The following is a 14,967-nucleotide window of genomic DNA, read 5'->3' on the forward strand; positions in this document are numbered from 1 at the left end:
TAATCAAAAAGTCATTTCCGAGCTGTAACTATGAGTAAAAGCGCTTCAAGTGTGCTAGCAAGCCTACAAGTTAATCAAAATGCTAATGCAGTACAAATTAAAGTTGTGATTAACATTTCACAGTAGCTGCTTAAGTGAATTGATCACACAAATGGGTTAAGCATTACTCATTTCCGACAGTCCCAACCGGGAAAAGAGTTGTTATGTGGGTCTGAGGAGAGGAGCTGGGCGTAGATGGATCCTTAAGAATGGCATCATATCATCAATAAACCATCACTAAATTGTCATACAAAAGCTTACAGGTAAAGTCACCCAGGGGGAACTCGCCTTCCAAATTATATTATAGTCCTTGAAGGGAGATTGCCTATAAATCCACAAGTGTAAGTAAAGGTGTTTAAGACCTCAAAATCCACACATTTGTGTTACTTTTGGAAATGCAAAACGCATCAGCTTTGGGTTGCTTCAGTTGTGGGAATGGAGTTTTAGGTGCTCTGCCGTGACACTGGCATGAAGCTCTGATACTGGATAAAGTAAGTACCAACTGGGGCTATGACCCTGCACCACAGTACGAATCTTTGCATTTGGAAAATAATGACTCAAAATAAGGCCATTTAGAATGATTTGCTTTTACATGGCCATTTGTCCACTAATAAAACTTCCTCAGGCTTCTAGGGCAAGATATGAGCTTTTGCTTAACCAGGAATACAACCTTCATTAAACTTCATCCTGGTCTTTATTACTCTGAAAAAGTCACACTGATGTTTATAAAAAATAGATTACCTTTGATGAAGAATTCAGATTTAACAAAAAATAACCTTAAAAACTTGTGAGGATTCACAGATAGTGACTCGCTCTCTTGAAGACCTTCCTACGAAAGTAGAAACGAGTGAAATGCTTATGAATTTTGTCTAGTCATAACAGAGTGAGATTCCCTCAGTGTTCAGCCTTGTACTCAAAGCCACCCTACCAGTCAACGATCTTATAAATCCACAAGCAACCCCGTTGCCTTTGAGTTCATTCCAACTCACAGAGATCCTACAAGAGAGAACAGACTTCCTCTGTTGGGTTCCCTGGCTGTATTCTTCTCAGGGGTGGACTGCCTTGTCTTCCGTCCTCAGAAAGGCTGGTAGGTTCAATACACGGACCTGCTGGTTAGCAGCGGGGTGCCTTAACCACTGACTGAACTACCCATGGCTCTTTACAATGTTACAAATAGCTAAGGACAAATATCCAGTAGAAACTGAGTAATACAACATCCCCCAAATGTGCAAAAGTAAAAATATTCTTCAAAACCTACCTATAAAGCAGGTATGTTTATTAAACTCTCAAACTCATTGCTACTGAGTACATTGCAACTCACAGTGACCCTACAGAACAGAGCAAAATTTCCTTTTTGGGCTTCTGAGACTTAAAAAAAAAAATTAAGGGGAATAAACACTCCTTACATTTTATTCCGACAATGTCTTTATTTTTGTTTTCTCAACAGTTTGAAGGGCACATAATTCGCTCATCGTTCGACTGAAGAGTTCACCAGTCCCGTCTTTCTCCTCTCGGAGCAACTGACCTTGCTGTTAGCTACGCCACCAAGGCTCCTACGTCCAATAGTCCAACTAACCCACCTATCTCTTTGCTCAAAATGATGTGAAGAAACTTTATGAAGTCTATTGTACTGCACTATATACTGAAGGATAATCTTTTCATTGGGCTTAATTAAAAGCATTTAAGAATTTGAAATGATTCTACTAAGCCGATATATTACATTTTAGCTACTATTTACCATATGAAAGCATTTATTACAATTCTTGGATTAAAGATTTGACCAAGTATTTTTGTTAAGCTCTGTGATGCCTGAAGTATTTTCATTGCTATGAGTATGCACATTATAGGGAAAAAAATATCCATCGGTATTATTTGAATATAATACACTTTTAGTTTTTCAGAAGTTGTAGAAAACAAAGAGGTCCATTTCTGAAGCTCAGTCCTTTAACCGACACTGACATTCTTCAACAACTTGACAGTGCACTAAGACTTTGCTTAGTGCATCCACAGGTTGTGTTAGCCTTGCTCCACAGTCTTTTTAAAGGTTAGGTAGGCCTTGCTCCAGAGATCTAGGGATTAACTATTTTATGCCTTTATCTACTACAAATGGGAATGGTTTGTTAGTAATAATAATAAGAACTAACAATTGTAGGAGCTCTTAGGGGGTACATATGGTTAAGTGTTCGACTACTAATTTAAAGAATGGAATTTATTTTAACCCACCCAAAGGTATCTTAGGAGTCCTGGCGGTGTAGTGCACTGCCCACTGGCCTGCTAACCACAAGCTCAGTGGTTTGAAGCCAGCAATTCTACAGGAGAAAGATGAGCTGCCTGCTCCTGGAAAGATTTACAGCCTCAGAAAGCCAAAGGGGCCATCCGACTCTGTCGTATAATGTTGCTTTGAGTCAGAATCAACTTGATGGCAGTGAGTTTGGTTTTAAGGAGTTTTATAAAAAAGACATCCCTGGTGATGACTTTTAAAAGGTTATAGCACTGAAAGCTGTATGGAGCATAGTTCTACTCTGGGGTTGGCATGAATCTGGGGCAACTAACAACAAAAACAGTTTTAGTGTATTTCAACTTAAGCTATTAGGTCAATGAGAAATACTCACATTATTATATCGTCTTTTGCTTCCTATATTTTATCCTTTCCTATTCTCATATTCTAACATCGATTAATCAGTAAAGTTGATTTAAAAATAGATTGAAGGTGAAATGTTTTGTTTCCAGAATAGTGTATGTTATAGGAAAATATAATACTGGTGGTGTTATTTAAGTACAATATAATTTATTTTTCTAAAGATCCTTTTATTGGAGGCTCTTACAGTTCTTATAACAATCCATACATCAATTGTATCAAGCATATTTGTACGTAAGTTGCAATCATTATTTTCTAAACATTTACATTCATTTGAGCCCTTGGCAAAGTATAATTTTAATCTACCAGAAATTCTTACAGAAGACAGAGGTCAAGTTATTGTTTCCAAATTTAAGGTAAGCAACAATCCCACCAGTCAACTGGTAGGTATTTGTTTATGTAAACTTAAGATGGTATTTTTAATAATTTCCAAATAGTATATTGTAAGATATATGAAATAATTTCTAATTTTTACTTATAGTTAATTAAAGTTAGTTGTCATAAAGCACCATTTATGACAATGGGAACTATTAGAACAATTTAACAAGCTTGAGTGGTATATGAGTTACATATTAGTTCACATTTTAAAAAGAAGGAAGATTGGATACTTGGGAGGTCAGAAAAACTTGGACATTAAGGAAAACAATGTAAAATGATAAGCTCCTATGTTAAAGTTAGGCATAAGAATGCAATGAAACAATAGAGCCTATAAGCCAGAATGGAGCTCCTTAAATTCTTCCTCTTAAGGTCACTCTTTGGTTTACAATTGTTTACTTTTAGTAGTGCAATAGAAGATGAATTCAACCTATATAAAGCTCTACCTTGGTCTATTTTCTCTTAGGAGAAAACATGGACAAGCAAATGATTAATTGGTCTATGTAGCACAGACCTCGTGGTAGTTACATAATCTCAATTCAATTTGAGGATATTACGAGTGAAGGGGTGGAGTATAGTATGTCAATCAGGTTACAGCCTGATAATGCCTCCTTGTGGGTGTGGCCTTCTCATGAGGATTCTGGGAACTTTCCTCTCTTTTTCCCTGGAAGAGGGCCACACTCTCTCTGTTTTAACTTCCTGTTGAGGAGCCACACAGAGAGCTGGAGGAACCAACACCAAGATGTTTCCACCAGCATAGGACCCACAAGACTTTATACCCACTAGCCGGTGATCTTCCTGCATTCGGCATCATTGCATGTGCTGTAGGAGTCTGAACAGGAATTTATGGACTATGATCGGACCTATGGTTAATATGAGGTTTACGGACTTGATCTGGACTGGGCTGGGATGTTTTCCCAATATTCAATTGCTCTTGTATATAAAGCTCGTTCTTATACACATGAGTGTCTCTGGATTTGTTTCTCTAGTTGACCCAGACTAATGCAGACCTATTCTTTAATAATTAGGAGGGATGTCAACTATTTTGGGGGAGTTTGGCAGTTCCATATATCGAGACACGGAATCTCTGTAACTGCTTAGAGCCACTAGAATCTATAGACATTTGTCAAAAAAGACTAGTGGGATGGATAGAAACCTACCTCTAGTGAACCCCTTCAGTGGTGGTAATGGTGAGCAAGTGAAAGAAGCTGAAACAGACGGAATCTAGGCAGAGCATCATGACCAGCCTTGGCAGGGAGAGAAAAGATAAGGCTGTCACCTTCTGAAAACCTTGGAACTCCTTGGCAGGGTTGCTGTGCATTCACATCAACTCAGTGGCAGTGTGTTTGTTTTGGCAAGCAGAAATCATGGCCCTGGTGGCACTGTGGACTAAAACCCTGGGCTGCTCACCCAAAGGTCAGTGGTTCAGGGTGCTCTATGGAAGAAAGATGAGGCAATCTTTCTCTGTAAAGATTTATAGCCTTGAAGCTCTATTCTGTCCCATGGAAAATCTTAAAGAATAAAAGGAGACCATAAAGTGTGTGTGTGTGTGTGTGTGTGTGTGCTTTAATAGTAAACCTTTGCAACCTATGCATACATTGTTTTGATGAGCATGTAGGATTTATTATACAGTTATCTTTTCTCATTATCATGGCAATTTTATTTCCCTCATGACTGGTTGATCTCTTCCCCATTGTTTCCAGTTTTTGCAACTTTGGGAGAAAACCTGGAAAAGCATATGGTTAATTCACTGGTCTATGTAACATACTGTAAAACCTTGAGAAGGAGCATGAACAGTTGATATAAAAGGCAAAAAATATGTCAACTGGATACTGAAGAGTGATATAATATGCCACATATCATCATGCATATTAACAAGGCTCTCTTACAAACTGGTTATAGTAATTACAGGCATGCTATTGAAAGAACAGGAAGAATTTAAGAGAGGTGATCTGAGTGTACATAGGAAAAAAGGGATTAATTAAAAAGTATTATTCAAGGTCTGGTCAGAATTTATGGTTTTTAAAAAAGGAAAATTCATGTGAAGTTTCCATGTTTAAAAAAAATTTCACTAAACTATTAATACAATTTTAAAATGAATCTTTATTGGGCAAAGCAAATTCAGTGAAATAAATTTTTATTGCATCCAACTTGTACTCAAGAACATTTTTGTTTTTTTATGTGATCTTGAGAGAGCTAGACTGGTCTTCCTTTGTAAATTGAGGATAATAATTACAGGACTTCATCATTCTATTGTGATAAGTTGCTACAAGATAGAGCAATTAGAACAGAACCTAACAAAAGCAAAACTCTTAAGAAATGGTTACTACCACGTCATGGTATTGTATCGGGCTACTGTAAGGTCAAAAGTTTGAATCCACCAACTGGAGGCTTTCTGCTCCTGTAAAGAGTTATAATCATGGAAACCCAAAGGGCCAGTTCCGCTCTGTCCCATGGTGTTGCCGTGAGTTGGAAGTGATTCAACGGCATTTAGTTTTCTGAGACATCTCTGTTAGAAAGGTCTGCTATGCGAGCCATCATTACATAGTGACTTTTCTTATTTTTTGTGGTGGTGGTGGTGTTAGGGAGTGTTTGAAGAGCACAAGAATGGAACTCAGTTCCCTAAATATTATTCTAGTTGCTTGTTAGGGACTGTTGAGTAGTCTTTGTTGCCAACCTTCCACCTTACTAAGCAATGTGTCCTTCTCCAGGGACTGGTCTCTCCTGACAACCTGTCCTAACTACAGGAGACGAGTCTCGGCAATCCTCGCTTCTAAGAAACCTTCTGGCTGTCCTTCCTCCAACAGACTGGTTTGCTCCTCTGGCAGTCCATGGCACTTTCCCTATTGTTTGTCTACCAGCGTTCAAATACATCAGTTATTCTCCAGCTTCCTTATTCAATGCCCAGCTTTCACATGCATGTGAGGCACTTGAAGAAACCAGAGCGTGGATAAAACAGCACTTTAAAGAGGGCTTGAGCAGCATATGTTCCCCATGAAAACACATCATTCGATTTCTCTACTGCTACTTCCAGCAACGCGGATTATGGAGTCCAGTAAAATAACATCATTGACAACTTCAGTCTTTTCTCGGTTTATTACGATGCTCTCTATTGGTATAGTTATGAGGTTGGTTTTCTTTACATTGAGTTATGATCCATACTGAAGGCTATATGTAATCTTTGGTCTTCATCAGTTCTTCATGTTCTCTTAGCTTTTTGGTAGAATTCTGTATTAACATTTAATAGTTCCAACGGAAATATGGAAGTATAGCTTTCTATAGACCTTTCTGTTCAGTGGGAAAGATTTCCTCTTAACTTCCAAGTTAGAAAATGTATACATTTCTCTGAGTGTGCATGTTCTTTCAGCACAGAGTAACATATTTATCTTGTAGTCCTTAAAGAGTATTGCTTTTCTAACGTCTTTAAAATGCACACAATTTTTTATAGCATTAGATTTTAGGCTGTATGAGAGAATATTAGATGATGGGTAAATCTAGCCTTTTAATACTTTCAAAAGAAAAGTCCAAAATTATCTCAGCAAATTGACAACACAATTAAAATTTGAATCACACGGCCCTCTGTTTCTCAGCTCACGTGAACCTTGGTTTCTCTTTCTATACTAGACATCTGAAAGCTGAGTTAGTGAGACACTCTGATGCAAATACCACTAAGAGGTAGCAGCCATGACTAATATATAAGTATTTATCTTTATCTTTATACAATCTGGCTTAGAATGTTTGAATCTTTTTCATTTAAATGAAGATGATTTTAACTTAAAGTAGAGATGCATGGCACTTCTTAGAAAGGATCAGAAATATGAGAACAAGAATTAAGGTCCTGTTATCTACATTTGGTTTCAGCACTGACTACCCGAACAAATCACCTTTAACAATTAACTTCTCCGAACACCAATTTCTTTGTCCCTTGATAGAACAATGTGAGGTAGAGAGATAATCAAAACATCAGAAATTTATCACCAGGTCTAGTTTTGCCATTAAATATAAAAATATAGCTAATGTCACTTCCATTTTTGATTTTTGTTATATGTAACAAACATATGCACACTGAACATAAACAAAATGTCCCACCATTTACTATAATTTACAGATAACATTTTTTTTGGTCAGAAAAGCCTTTACCTTTTTATTTAAAAATTTAAAACATTTTAAATTATAGTTAACATGATCAAAGAGGGATTTCAAAAGTGAAGGGCAAAATGAATCAGTTGCATAATCATTACATTGATAAATTAGGACATTTTACATTTGATCTTAGCCAAAAGTAAACAGATTAAAAAAAACCTTGAGATATCTCAGTTTTTCTGGGATGGGAGTGGTGGTGGTCAGGGGTTGGGGGATGGAAGCAGGAATGCTTGTAACAATAAAATAAGGAAAGAAACTGTTACAAGAAACCTTAATCCAAAAAAATGACACCTTTGATATATAACTTGAAATAGGACGGGAGAAGCAAAGGCTCACTACACTGCATATTCTAACTTCATACCAGGAGGAAATCTACTGCAACAACCCTTTTCTTTTCTGAGAGTCCCTACTAGGAGCCCTGGTGGCAGAGTGGTTACACTGGAGGCTGCTAACCGTAAAGCCAGCAGTTTGGTTCACCACTCCTTGGGAGAAAGACGAGGCTTCTGCTCCATGGAGATTTACAGTGTAAGACTGAGGTTGCTAAGACTAAAATGGGCTGGATGGCTCTGAGTACAGTTTTCTTAATCTCTATCATTTCATAAGTTTCTATAAAATAAGAAGCGCTGGTGGAATAGTTAATTGATGGGCTGCTAACTTAGGGATGTTGGGCAGAATCCACCAGTCACTGCACCTGAGAAAAAGGAAGCCATTCTTCTGTCAAGATTTATAGCTTCAGCCATCCTAGGGAGCAGTTCTACTGTCCTACAGGGTGGTGAGGTGTTGGACTTGACTCAGCAACAATACATTTTAGTTCTTTAAAATAAAAGGAATTAAAAAAACCCGTGTGAATTAAATGGCTATGATAAAGCAAAGCAATAAAGGCACTATTAAAATATAAGGATACTTAGATCTATTTTCCTGCCTCAATAAATTGTTTTTTATAAACATTAACTGATGCCACATACATATTTTTCACTCAGACACTACGGGTTAAGTGCTTTGTACTAAATTAGCAACAGAACTGAATTTATAGCTGAGTCTCTTCCACAGACTACAAGGGCATGCTCATGTCCCATGGGAGTGGTGATAAAATTTCCTGTTAGTCAGCAGGGCTGTAGTTTGAAAAACTGATGGAGCCAATTGCTTTCTCAGGCCAATAGTACTCCTCTATCAAATTAGAATAAGGGTTGTTATGGTTCAAACAATACTGTAACTAAATTTGTGAATCAGTTTGGAAAAACTTATTGTCTTTATATTCCTCCTCCTTTCCACCTTAACATTGTTTCCTTTTCTGAACTGTATACTTTTATCATATTCTTACAAGGAAACTCCAGAAGTGAAAGTATTTAGAATATAAAGCTGACATCATTTTGCAACTAACTATTATTTCCAAGTAGCCTCTGAAAATCCTAAGCTAAACATTTAAGATGATCAGCGGTAATGCTTGTAATTTATAATAGAAAAATTACACAGCAAGTGTCTATGAATATGGGCTTCGTTAAATAAACCTTGATTTATTCATTTGAAGAAATATAATGAGAACTTTAGAAACTATGCTTGAGAAGAATATTATAAATTGTTACATTAAAAACAAGCTATAAAACGTAACACAAATTTTGTAAAGCACAGTGCAAGTATGTATGTTTGTGTAGAATTATAAAGAAAATGATCTTTCAAAGCCAAAACAAAATAAAACTGTACACAAATATTCAGCTCTAGTTAGTACATTTGTTTTCAGGGAAAAGAGTTAATAATTATAAAACAAATGTTTTAAGTATTTTAGGATAGAGAAAATAGTAAATATATTGTGGTTTATCACAGACGGAGAAAGCATATTTTTACAAATCTATAACAAGGAAACGCTAAAATGAATCTTTTGGTACTGAATTGGAGGTTATCAGAATGGGGAGGGAGGGAGAATGAGCTCATAGTTATATTATCTACAAGAAGGCTTACAAAAATTCATGGAAACATTGTATTACCTTATTTAATTCCATTTTTCCATGAACTCCTTTAAGACTCCATACATAATTTTTGTTAAAAACACTGATATTTTCCCTGACCTCAAAACTGTTTTTCCATGATATAAAAATGATCCTTTTTTCTCTCCCATTTGAAGACACCTTAATGAAAATCAGACAAATATTTCTGAGAGACACTGTCTAGAGACTGAGATGGTTAAACGTGATTTGTCTGGTATGAACTTGTGTATATATGAACTGGAAATCTAATAGTTAATACTTTTTGGTTTACCTTGTGAACAGATATAGGCCTGTGTTTACATACTTGTATTTCCCAGCTTTGTTCCCTGAGAGGAAGTAGAAGGGATGACGGGCAAGGAGGCAGTAGCATGCAACTAGAGTCCAGATTTTAGTTTCAAATACTGTTCTCTGAAAAAATGAACAAGGAATCCTGTTGATTTCAGGCTTCAGGCAGGGAAAGCCCAGGATATTATAAAGTAAAAAAAATGTTAAAAAATAATGGGGGAAATTATAAGGATACAGGAATCAACTTGCAGGCTTCCACTGACTTGCAGGGTGTACTGTGAGTAACTGTATGCCAACACATGAAGTCCTTGAGATGAAACGGACAAGCTTCTGGACACATATAAACGACAGAAGATCTGAACACAGAGCACGTGAAGAGACGGAATTCATATTCACAAACCTCCCAGCAAAGGAAAAGCCATGACCCAGATGACTTCACTGGGGAATTCTACCACCTGATTCTGATCTTTCTTAAAGTTTTCAAAAATTCAGAGGAGGACAGGATACTTTGTGCAAGGTTAGCATTACCTTGCTACCAAACCAAAGCAAAGACAGCACGAGGAAAGAAAACCAGAAAAACAAAAAGTCTCATTATTCACTGTGGTAAAGATCCAACTAATATTAGAGATTTTAATACGCTGTTTCCCCAACTTTCTACAATGAAATGTGCTACTTCTATGAATAAAGAGAAAATCATAAATGTAACTCTGAAAAATACAAAACTGTAAATAATATATAGATAATTCTATGAAATCATACCTAACAATTATCTAAGGCTAAAGTATCTGGTCGAATCCTTTCTCTTCAATAAATGTATAAACAGACTAATTTTTAAATCACTTATTTCTATTAATATAGTTTCAAAATTATTACTGAGTGCCGAGAAAGAAGTATCAGTAAGTTGACCATGTACTATCATTTTCATATATCATATACTTACAACTGCAAGTCTTTCAGGGCTGGCACTATATCTGAAAATTTAATTCTCTTCGTAGCATCTGTTCAGCCTTTTCTGACTCTCAGGTTCATTAACAGGCGAGTGTTTATGGAGCGAAAAAAATTATAGCAGATACAAATGCATATGTACAGGACGACAGCTAAAACCTCAGGACCTTCAACAAGTGTGACTAACTTGGAGTGGCAAAACATCTTTCCGAGTAAGTAAACCACGTGTCAGAAGGGTGTCAACAATTTTATGTGGTTATTAAAAACTTACGTCCCCTATTACTCTTGATAGCTTGTATTTACTTTATTTAATTAAAGGTTCCTAATTTCCAAAATAATAAAATTGTTGGGCTTCTTTTGAGATATAAAAATGTTGGAAGCTCATTTAAAACATACAACTATTTTAGCAAAGCATAAAGAAGGAATTAAAAATCACCCTGCAAGCCAGAGATGGCAACTACTAATATTGTACAATGTTCTAAAGCCTTAAAGATATTTAGATTATTCTAACTTTTTAATTTTGCAGATAACCCCATTACTCTTTTATTTTTTTAAAGATAATTTTATAGGGGGCTCTTACAACAATCCATACATTAATTGCACCAAGCACATTTGTACATATGTTGCCATCATCATTTTCAAAACATTTTCTTTCTGTTTGAGCCCTTGGTATCAGCTCCTCTTTTTTCCCTCCCACTCCCTCTTCCCACCTTCATGACCCTTTGATAAATTATAAATTATTGTTTTCATATTTTATACTGATCACCGTCTCCCTTCATCCATGTTTCCATTGCTCATCCTCCTGGAGGGGGCGTGGAAAGAGGAATTAGGCTTCAATCATTGCAATTGGTTCCCTCTTCCTCCCCTTCTCCCCCCACCTTTCCCCTACCCTATTGATATCACTACTTCCATTTCTGTTCCTGAGGGGTTCATCTGACGTGGATTACGTGTGTTGTGAGCTCTTATCTGTACCAGTGCACATGCTCTGGTCTGGCCTGAAGTTAAAGCAGGACTGGGGTCATGATAGTGGCGGGTGAGGAAGCCTCAAGGACTACTCTATTTTTAAAAACACCTTAAGTCTTTTGAGAATTTAAAAAAGTCATGTTTTGATTATATAAGTGTCCAAAAAAGACATGTTGTAATATAGAAAATGAAAACCTTCAGAATCGTTAAATGTTAGATCTACTTTCTCACCAAAACCCGCTTAAGATCATCTCTCAGTAAATGACGTCCCCCCCTCCCCCAACCATTTTATTAGGAGCTAATCCAGACTTCATACCATTCAATCATGTTAAGTAGTATTGTACAACTGCTACCAAATTCAGTTTCAGAACATTTCCTTCCATCTTGAGCTCCTTGATATAAGCTCCCGCTTCCCCCCAGCTTTATCCTTCCAGTTGCTCTGGGAAAAAAAGTCTTGAAATCATCTTTGGCTCCTTTCCTTCACTGAAACCCTCATCCACGCAACTAATAGTTGTTGTTTGCTGTTAGAAGCTGTCCAGTCAGTTATGACTCATAGAGACCCCACGAATGGCAGAATAAGACAATACTCAGTCCGGCACCATCCTCACAAGTGCTTTGCTTGAAACGATCCTACAGTTCCTCTTAAAAATATACCCAACTGTATCCAACCAATTCTTACCAGTCCTACCAAAACTAACTTGGTCCAGCCACGTCATTTCTAGCGTTGCCCTTTACTATCCAACGTATTAAAAGCCCACTGATAAGATTTCTGATCACATACTCCAGCGAACATTTAAGAAATTCCACCTGTTAAAGTTTGGTACAGGATCAAAGAATATCCACAATATTTTAAAAGGTGATTAGGATACTTCTCACCCTGAACCTCAAGGTGATTAGGATACTTCCAATCGTATATCTATGTGAGGCTGAATTTTCTTTATATACTTCAACTAAAACATCATACAGTAACAGACTTCTTATAAATGGAAATTTGTGAATCTAGCTGACTTCTATTGACCAAGACATTAGAGTGATTTAAAAAAATGTGTTTGTAAAGATGGCATGGATAAGGAGAATATAATTCAGCATGTGGCCAAGACTGATTCCCGGAAGGCTGAATTCAAACAGGCCTTGACCCTTTATCAATTCTGTTACCAACTGTCCCTCACACAGCTCTTTCTACATCCCTGCTGGGTTCAATAACTGATTGCAGAATTCATACAATGCTTATCATTAAGGGGTTTACCAGAGAAGTTAATGTGCTACAATTCAGGATCAGAAACATCCAGGTTACAGTTCTTTGGTCAGGAAAGCCTCTTCCCTGCCATGCCTTCAAGTTATACTTCTCTCTGGCCCTAGACCCCGTGGCATGGCCTCTGGCCTGTTCTGGCAGTGTTACAAAGCTTTTATGTCACTGCTGATAAATGTCCAAAGGGATTCAATTACACGACAAGTTTTGGTCTGAAGGAGCTTGGCTTAAATTCCAGAAGTCAGCAATACCTGTCCTCCCTGATCATGTGCCCAATCTGCAAGTGAGCTTCCTCCCTGAAGGCACTCCGCTTTTCTCACTGTGTGCGCTGGTTCTGCTGTTCCTCTGGTGTCATAGCTTTCTGTCTCCTGGATTTGGAGGTTCAGTGTGCAGAGATCTCTGGTTCTAAGAGATCCATGGCCCTCTTGGCTATTCTCTCCTGATGGTAGTGAGACTTCCCCCCACCTCCACTTAGGAGACAGTTCATTTTATATCCAGCAGGATAGCAAAATTGACCAAACCTCACACTTGAGTTCTAAGTTTTTATAACCACAATTCACCCTTTTCACAATCACTCAGAACTGAATCATAGCATTCTAACAGGATCCCACCCCTCCCCCCTGCCAGCCTTTTCTATCCAGACCCATCAGGGAAGAAGGAAATACTCCTAATCTGCCTGGTCTCACACTATCAGTCAGTGAAAGTTACAAAGTCTGGAATGGCCATAACAAATAACTCATTTCACCGTAATATTCCTCACTAACATTTTCATGGTTTAGAACTTAGTTATTTCTTATGGCAAATAATGTTATATGCTAACATGTAGTGGGTTTATTTATTAACGTTAATTTAAGTGAATTATAAGCATTTAGACATCCATTCCAGTTCCTCTCTGACTTCATTTCTAACCATCCTCTGTCCTTCTTACATTGGCATCCTTGGTTTGTCTTGAATACAGCACGTAAGTTCCTATGTGGGAATCTCTGCACTTGCTTTCCTTAAGTGTTTGAAATGAGCACCCTCCGATAACCTTATGGCTTCTCTCCCTCCCTGCAATTCTATTGTAAATGTCCCCTTATCAGTGAGATAGCCCCTGAAAACACACACACACACACACACACACACACACACACACACACACAGCAAAAGAGTGGCCTACACTCTCCTTCCTGTTTTCTTTACTGTGATTTATTATTATTATTAACCCTGGTGGTTCAATGGTTAAGTGCTCTCCTTTTACCCGTAAGGTTGGAGGTCTGAACCCATCCCAAGACTCCATGGAGAAAGATTAGGTGATTTGCTCCTGCAAAGGTGATTTGAAGCCAGGAAAATCTGGGGTGCAGTTCTACTCTGTCAGGGTAAGGACACAACAAGCTGAAAATGACTTGATGGCAACTAGTGACATCAGCTCTGTGCTTCTATTGTCTATTCACTCCAGCTTGAGTGAAAGCCCACAACAATAGCAACCAGTTTTGTGTCCTGTTTCTTGATGTATACTTGTGCTTAGAACAACTGCTTGGTACTTAGTTCACCTTCAATAAATTTTGATTAAATGAATTACTTATTGAATTTACGTATTTTTTCCTTTGCATATTCTTGATTTGATTCACCTGGTTTTTCTCAGCAATGGCACAATGAAAAAAATTAAATTCAAATACTTCTTATCCCCAAATGCAGGCAAACAATGGCAGAAAGGTAAGGATCAGCAATGGCTTGCATACCTGGCATACTCTCAGCGCTTGGTCCAAGACGGTTTTGGTGTCGGTGTCATAGTCTGGGCAGGGCAGCATGGCTCGGCTGAGATGCGCTTGCAGCAGGAGGTGTGTTTTGGTGTGGGGGCTGTCAAATGAGTGAGGATTTAATTCAATGGGAAGACATTTTGCCAGTTCACTATTCATATGATCTTCATTGTGCCTTACTGGCAAATCTGTGTATTCTTCTGCATCCTGAAATAAACACAGAGAAATATGTATTGATTTGCTGGATCAAAAATATATTTAATATACTACTTAGATTTAACTGGTGACATTTAAAACACAGTTCAGAAAACCCACAATATATCCACATTACTTAAATTTTGGCTTTGTTTAATTCTGTTAGTATAAAATCACCAAGAGCTAGAAATATACAATATACGTGCAATTCATGGATGCTCCAATTAGTACAGCAATACAATACAGGGTATACTGAGCTTCGCTCACTGTGCTCCACACTGCATAGCAGTGAATCAGAAATCAAGTGTTCGTTAGGATTAATAATCAGCTATAAGGGAGCTGGCACAGCCATGTACTCTCTGAAGTCTTTAGGGAAAGGGCCTTTCATGCCCTTCTGGCTTCTAGTGGACCTAA

General features: G+C 37.5%; 1 protein-coding gene across 1 annotated transcript in view; it reads right to left on the bottom strand.

Moving 5' to 3' along the window:
• ASCC3 (activating signal cointegrator 1 complex subunit 3) overlaps nt 1-14,967 on the bottom strand; it is a 365,946-nt gene that overhangs the window by 21,810 nt on the left and 329,169 nt on the right. The window contains exon 36 of the mRNA XM_045294314.1: nt 14,341-14,565. Coding sequence (XP_045150249.1) covers nt 14,341-14,565 — 225 coding nt within the window. The remainder of the gene's footprint in view (nt 1-14,340; nt 14,566-14,967) is intronic.

This window comes from Echinops telfairi, unplaced genomic scaffold, assembly GCF_000313985.2.
Source record: "Echinops telfairi isolate 266 unplaced genomic scaffold, ASM31398v2 ScPeMD7_3533;HRSCAF=4204_0, whole genome shotgun sequence".
In the NCBI taxonomy this organism is placed as follows: domain Eukaryota; kingdom Metazoa; phylum Chordata; class Mammalia; order Afrosoricida; family Tenrecidae; genus Echinops; species Echinops telfairi.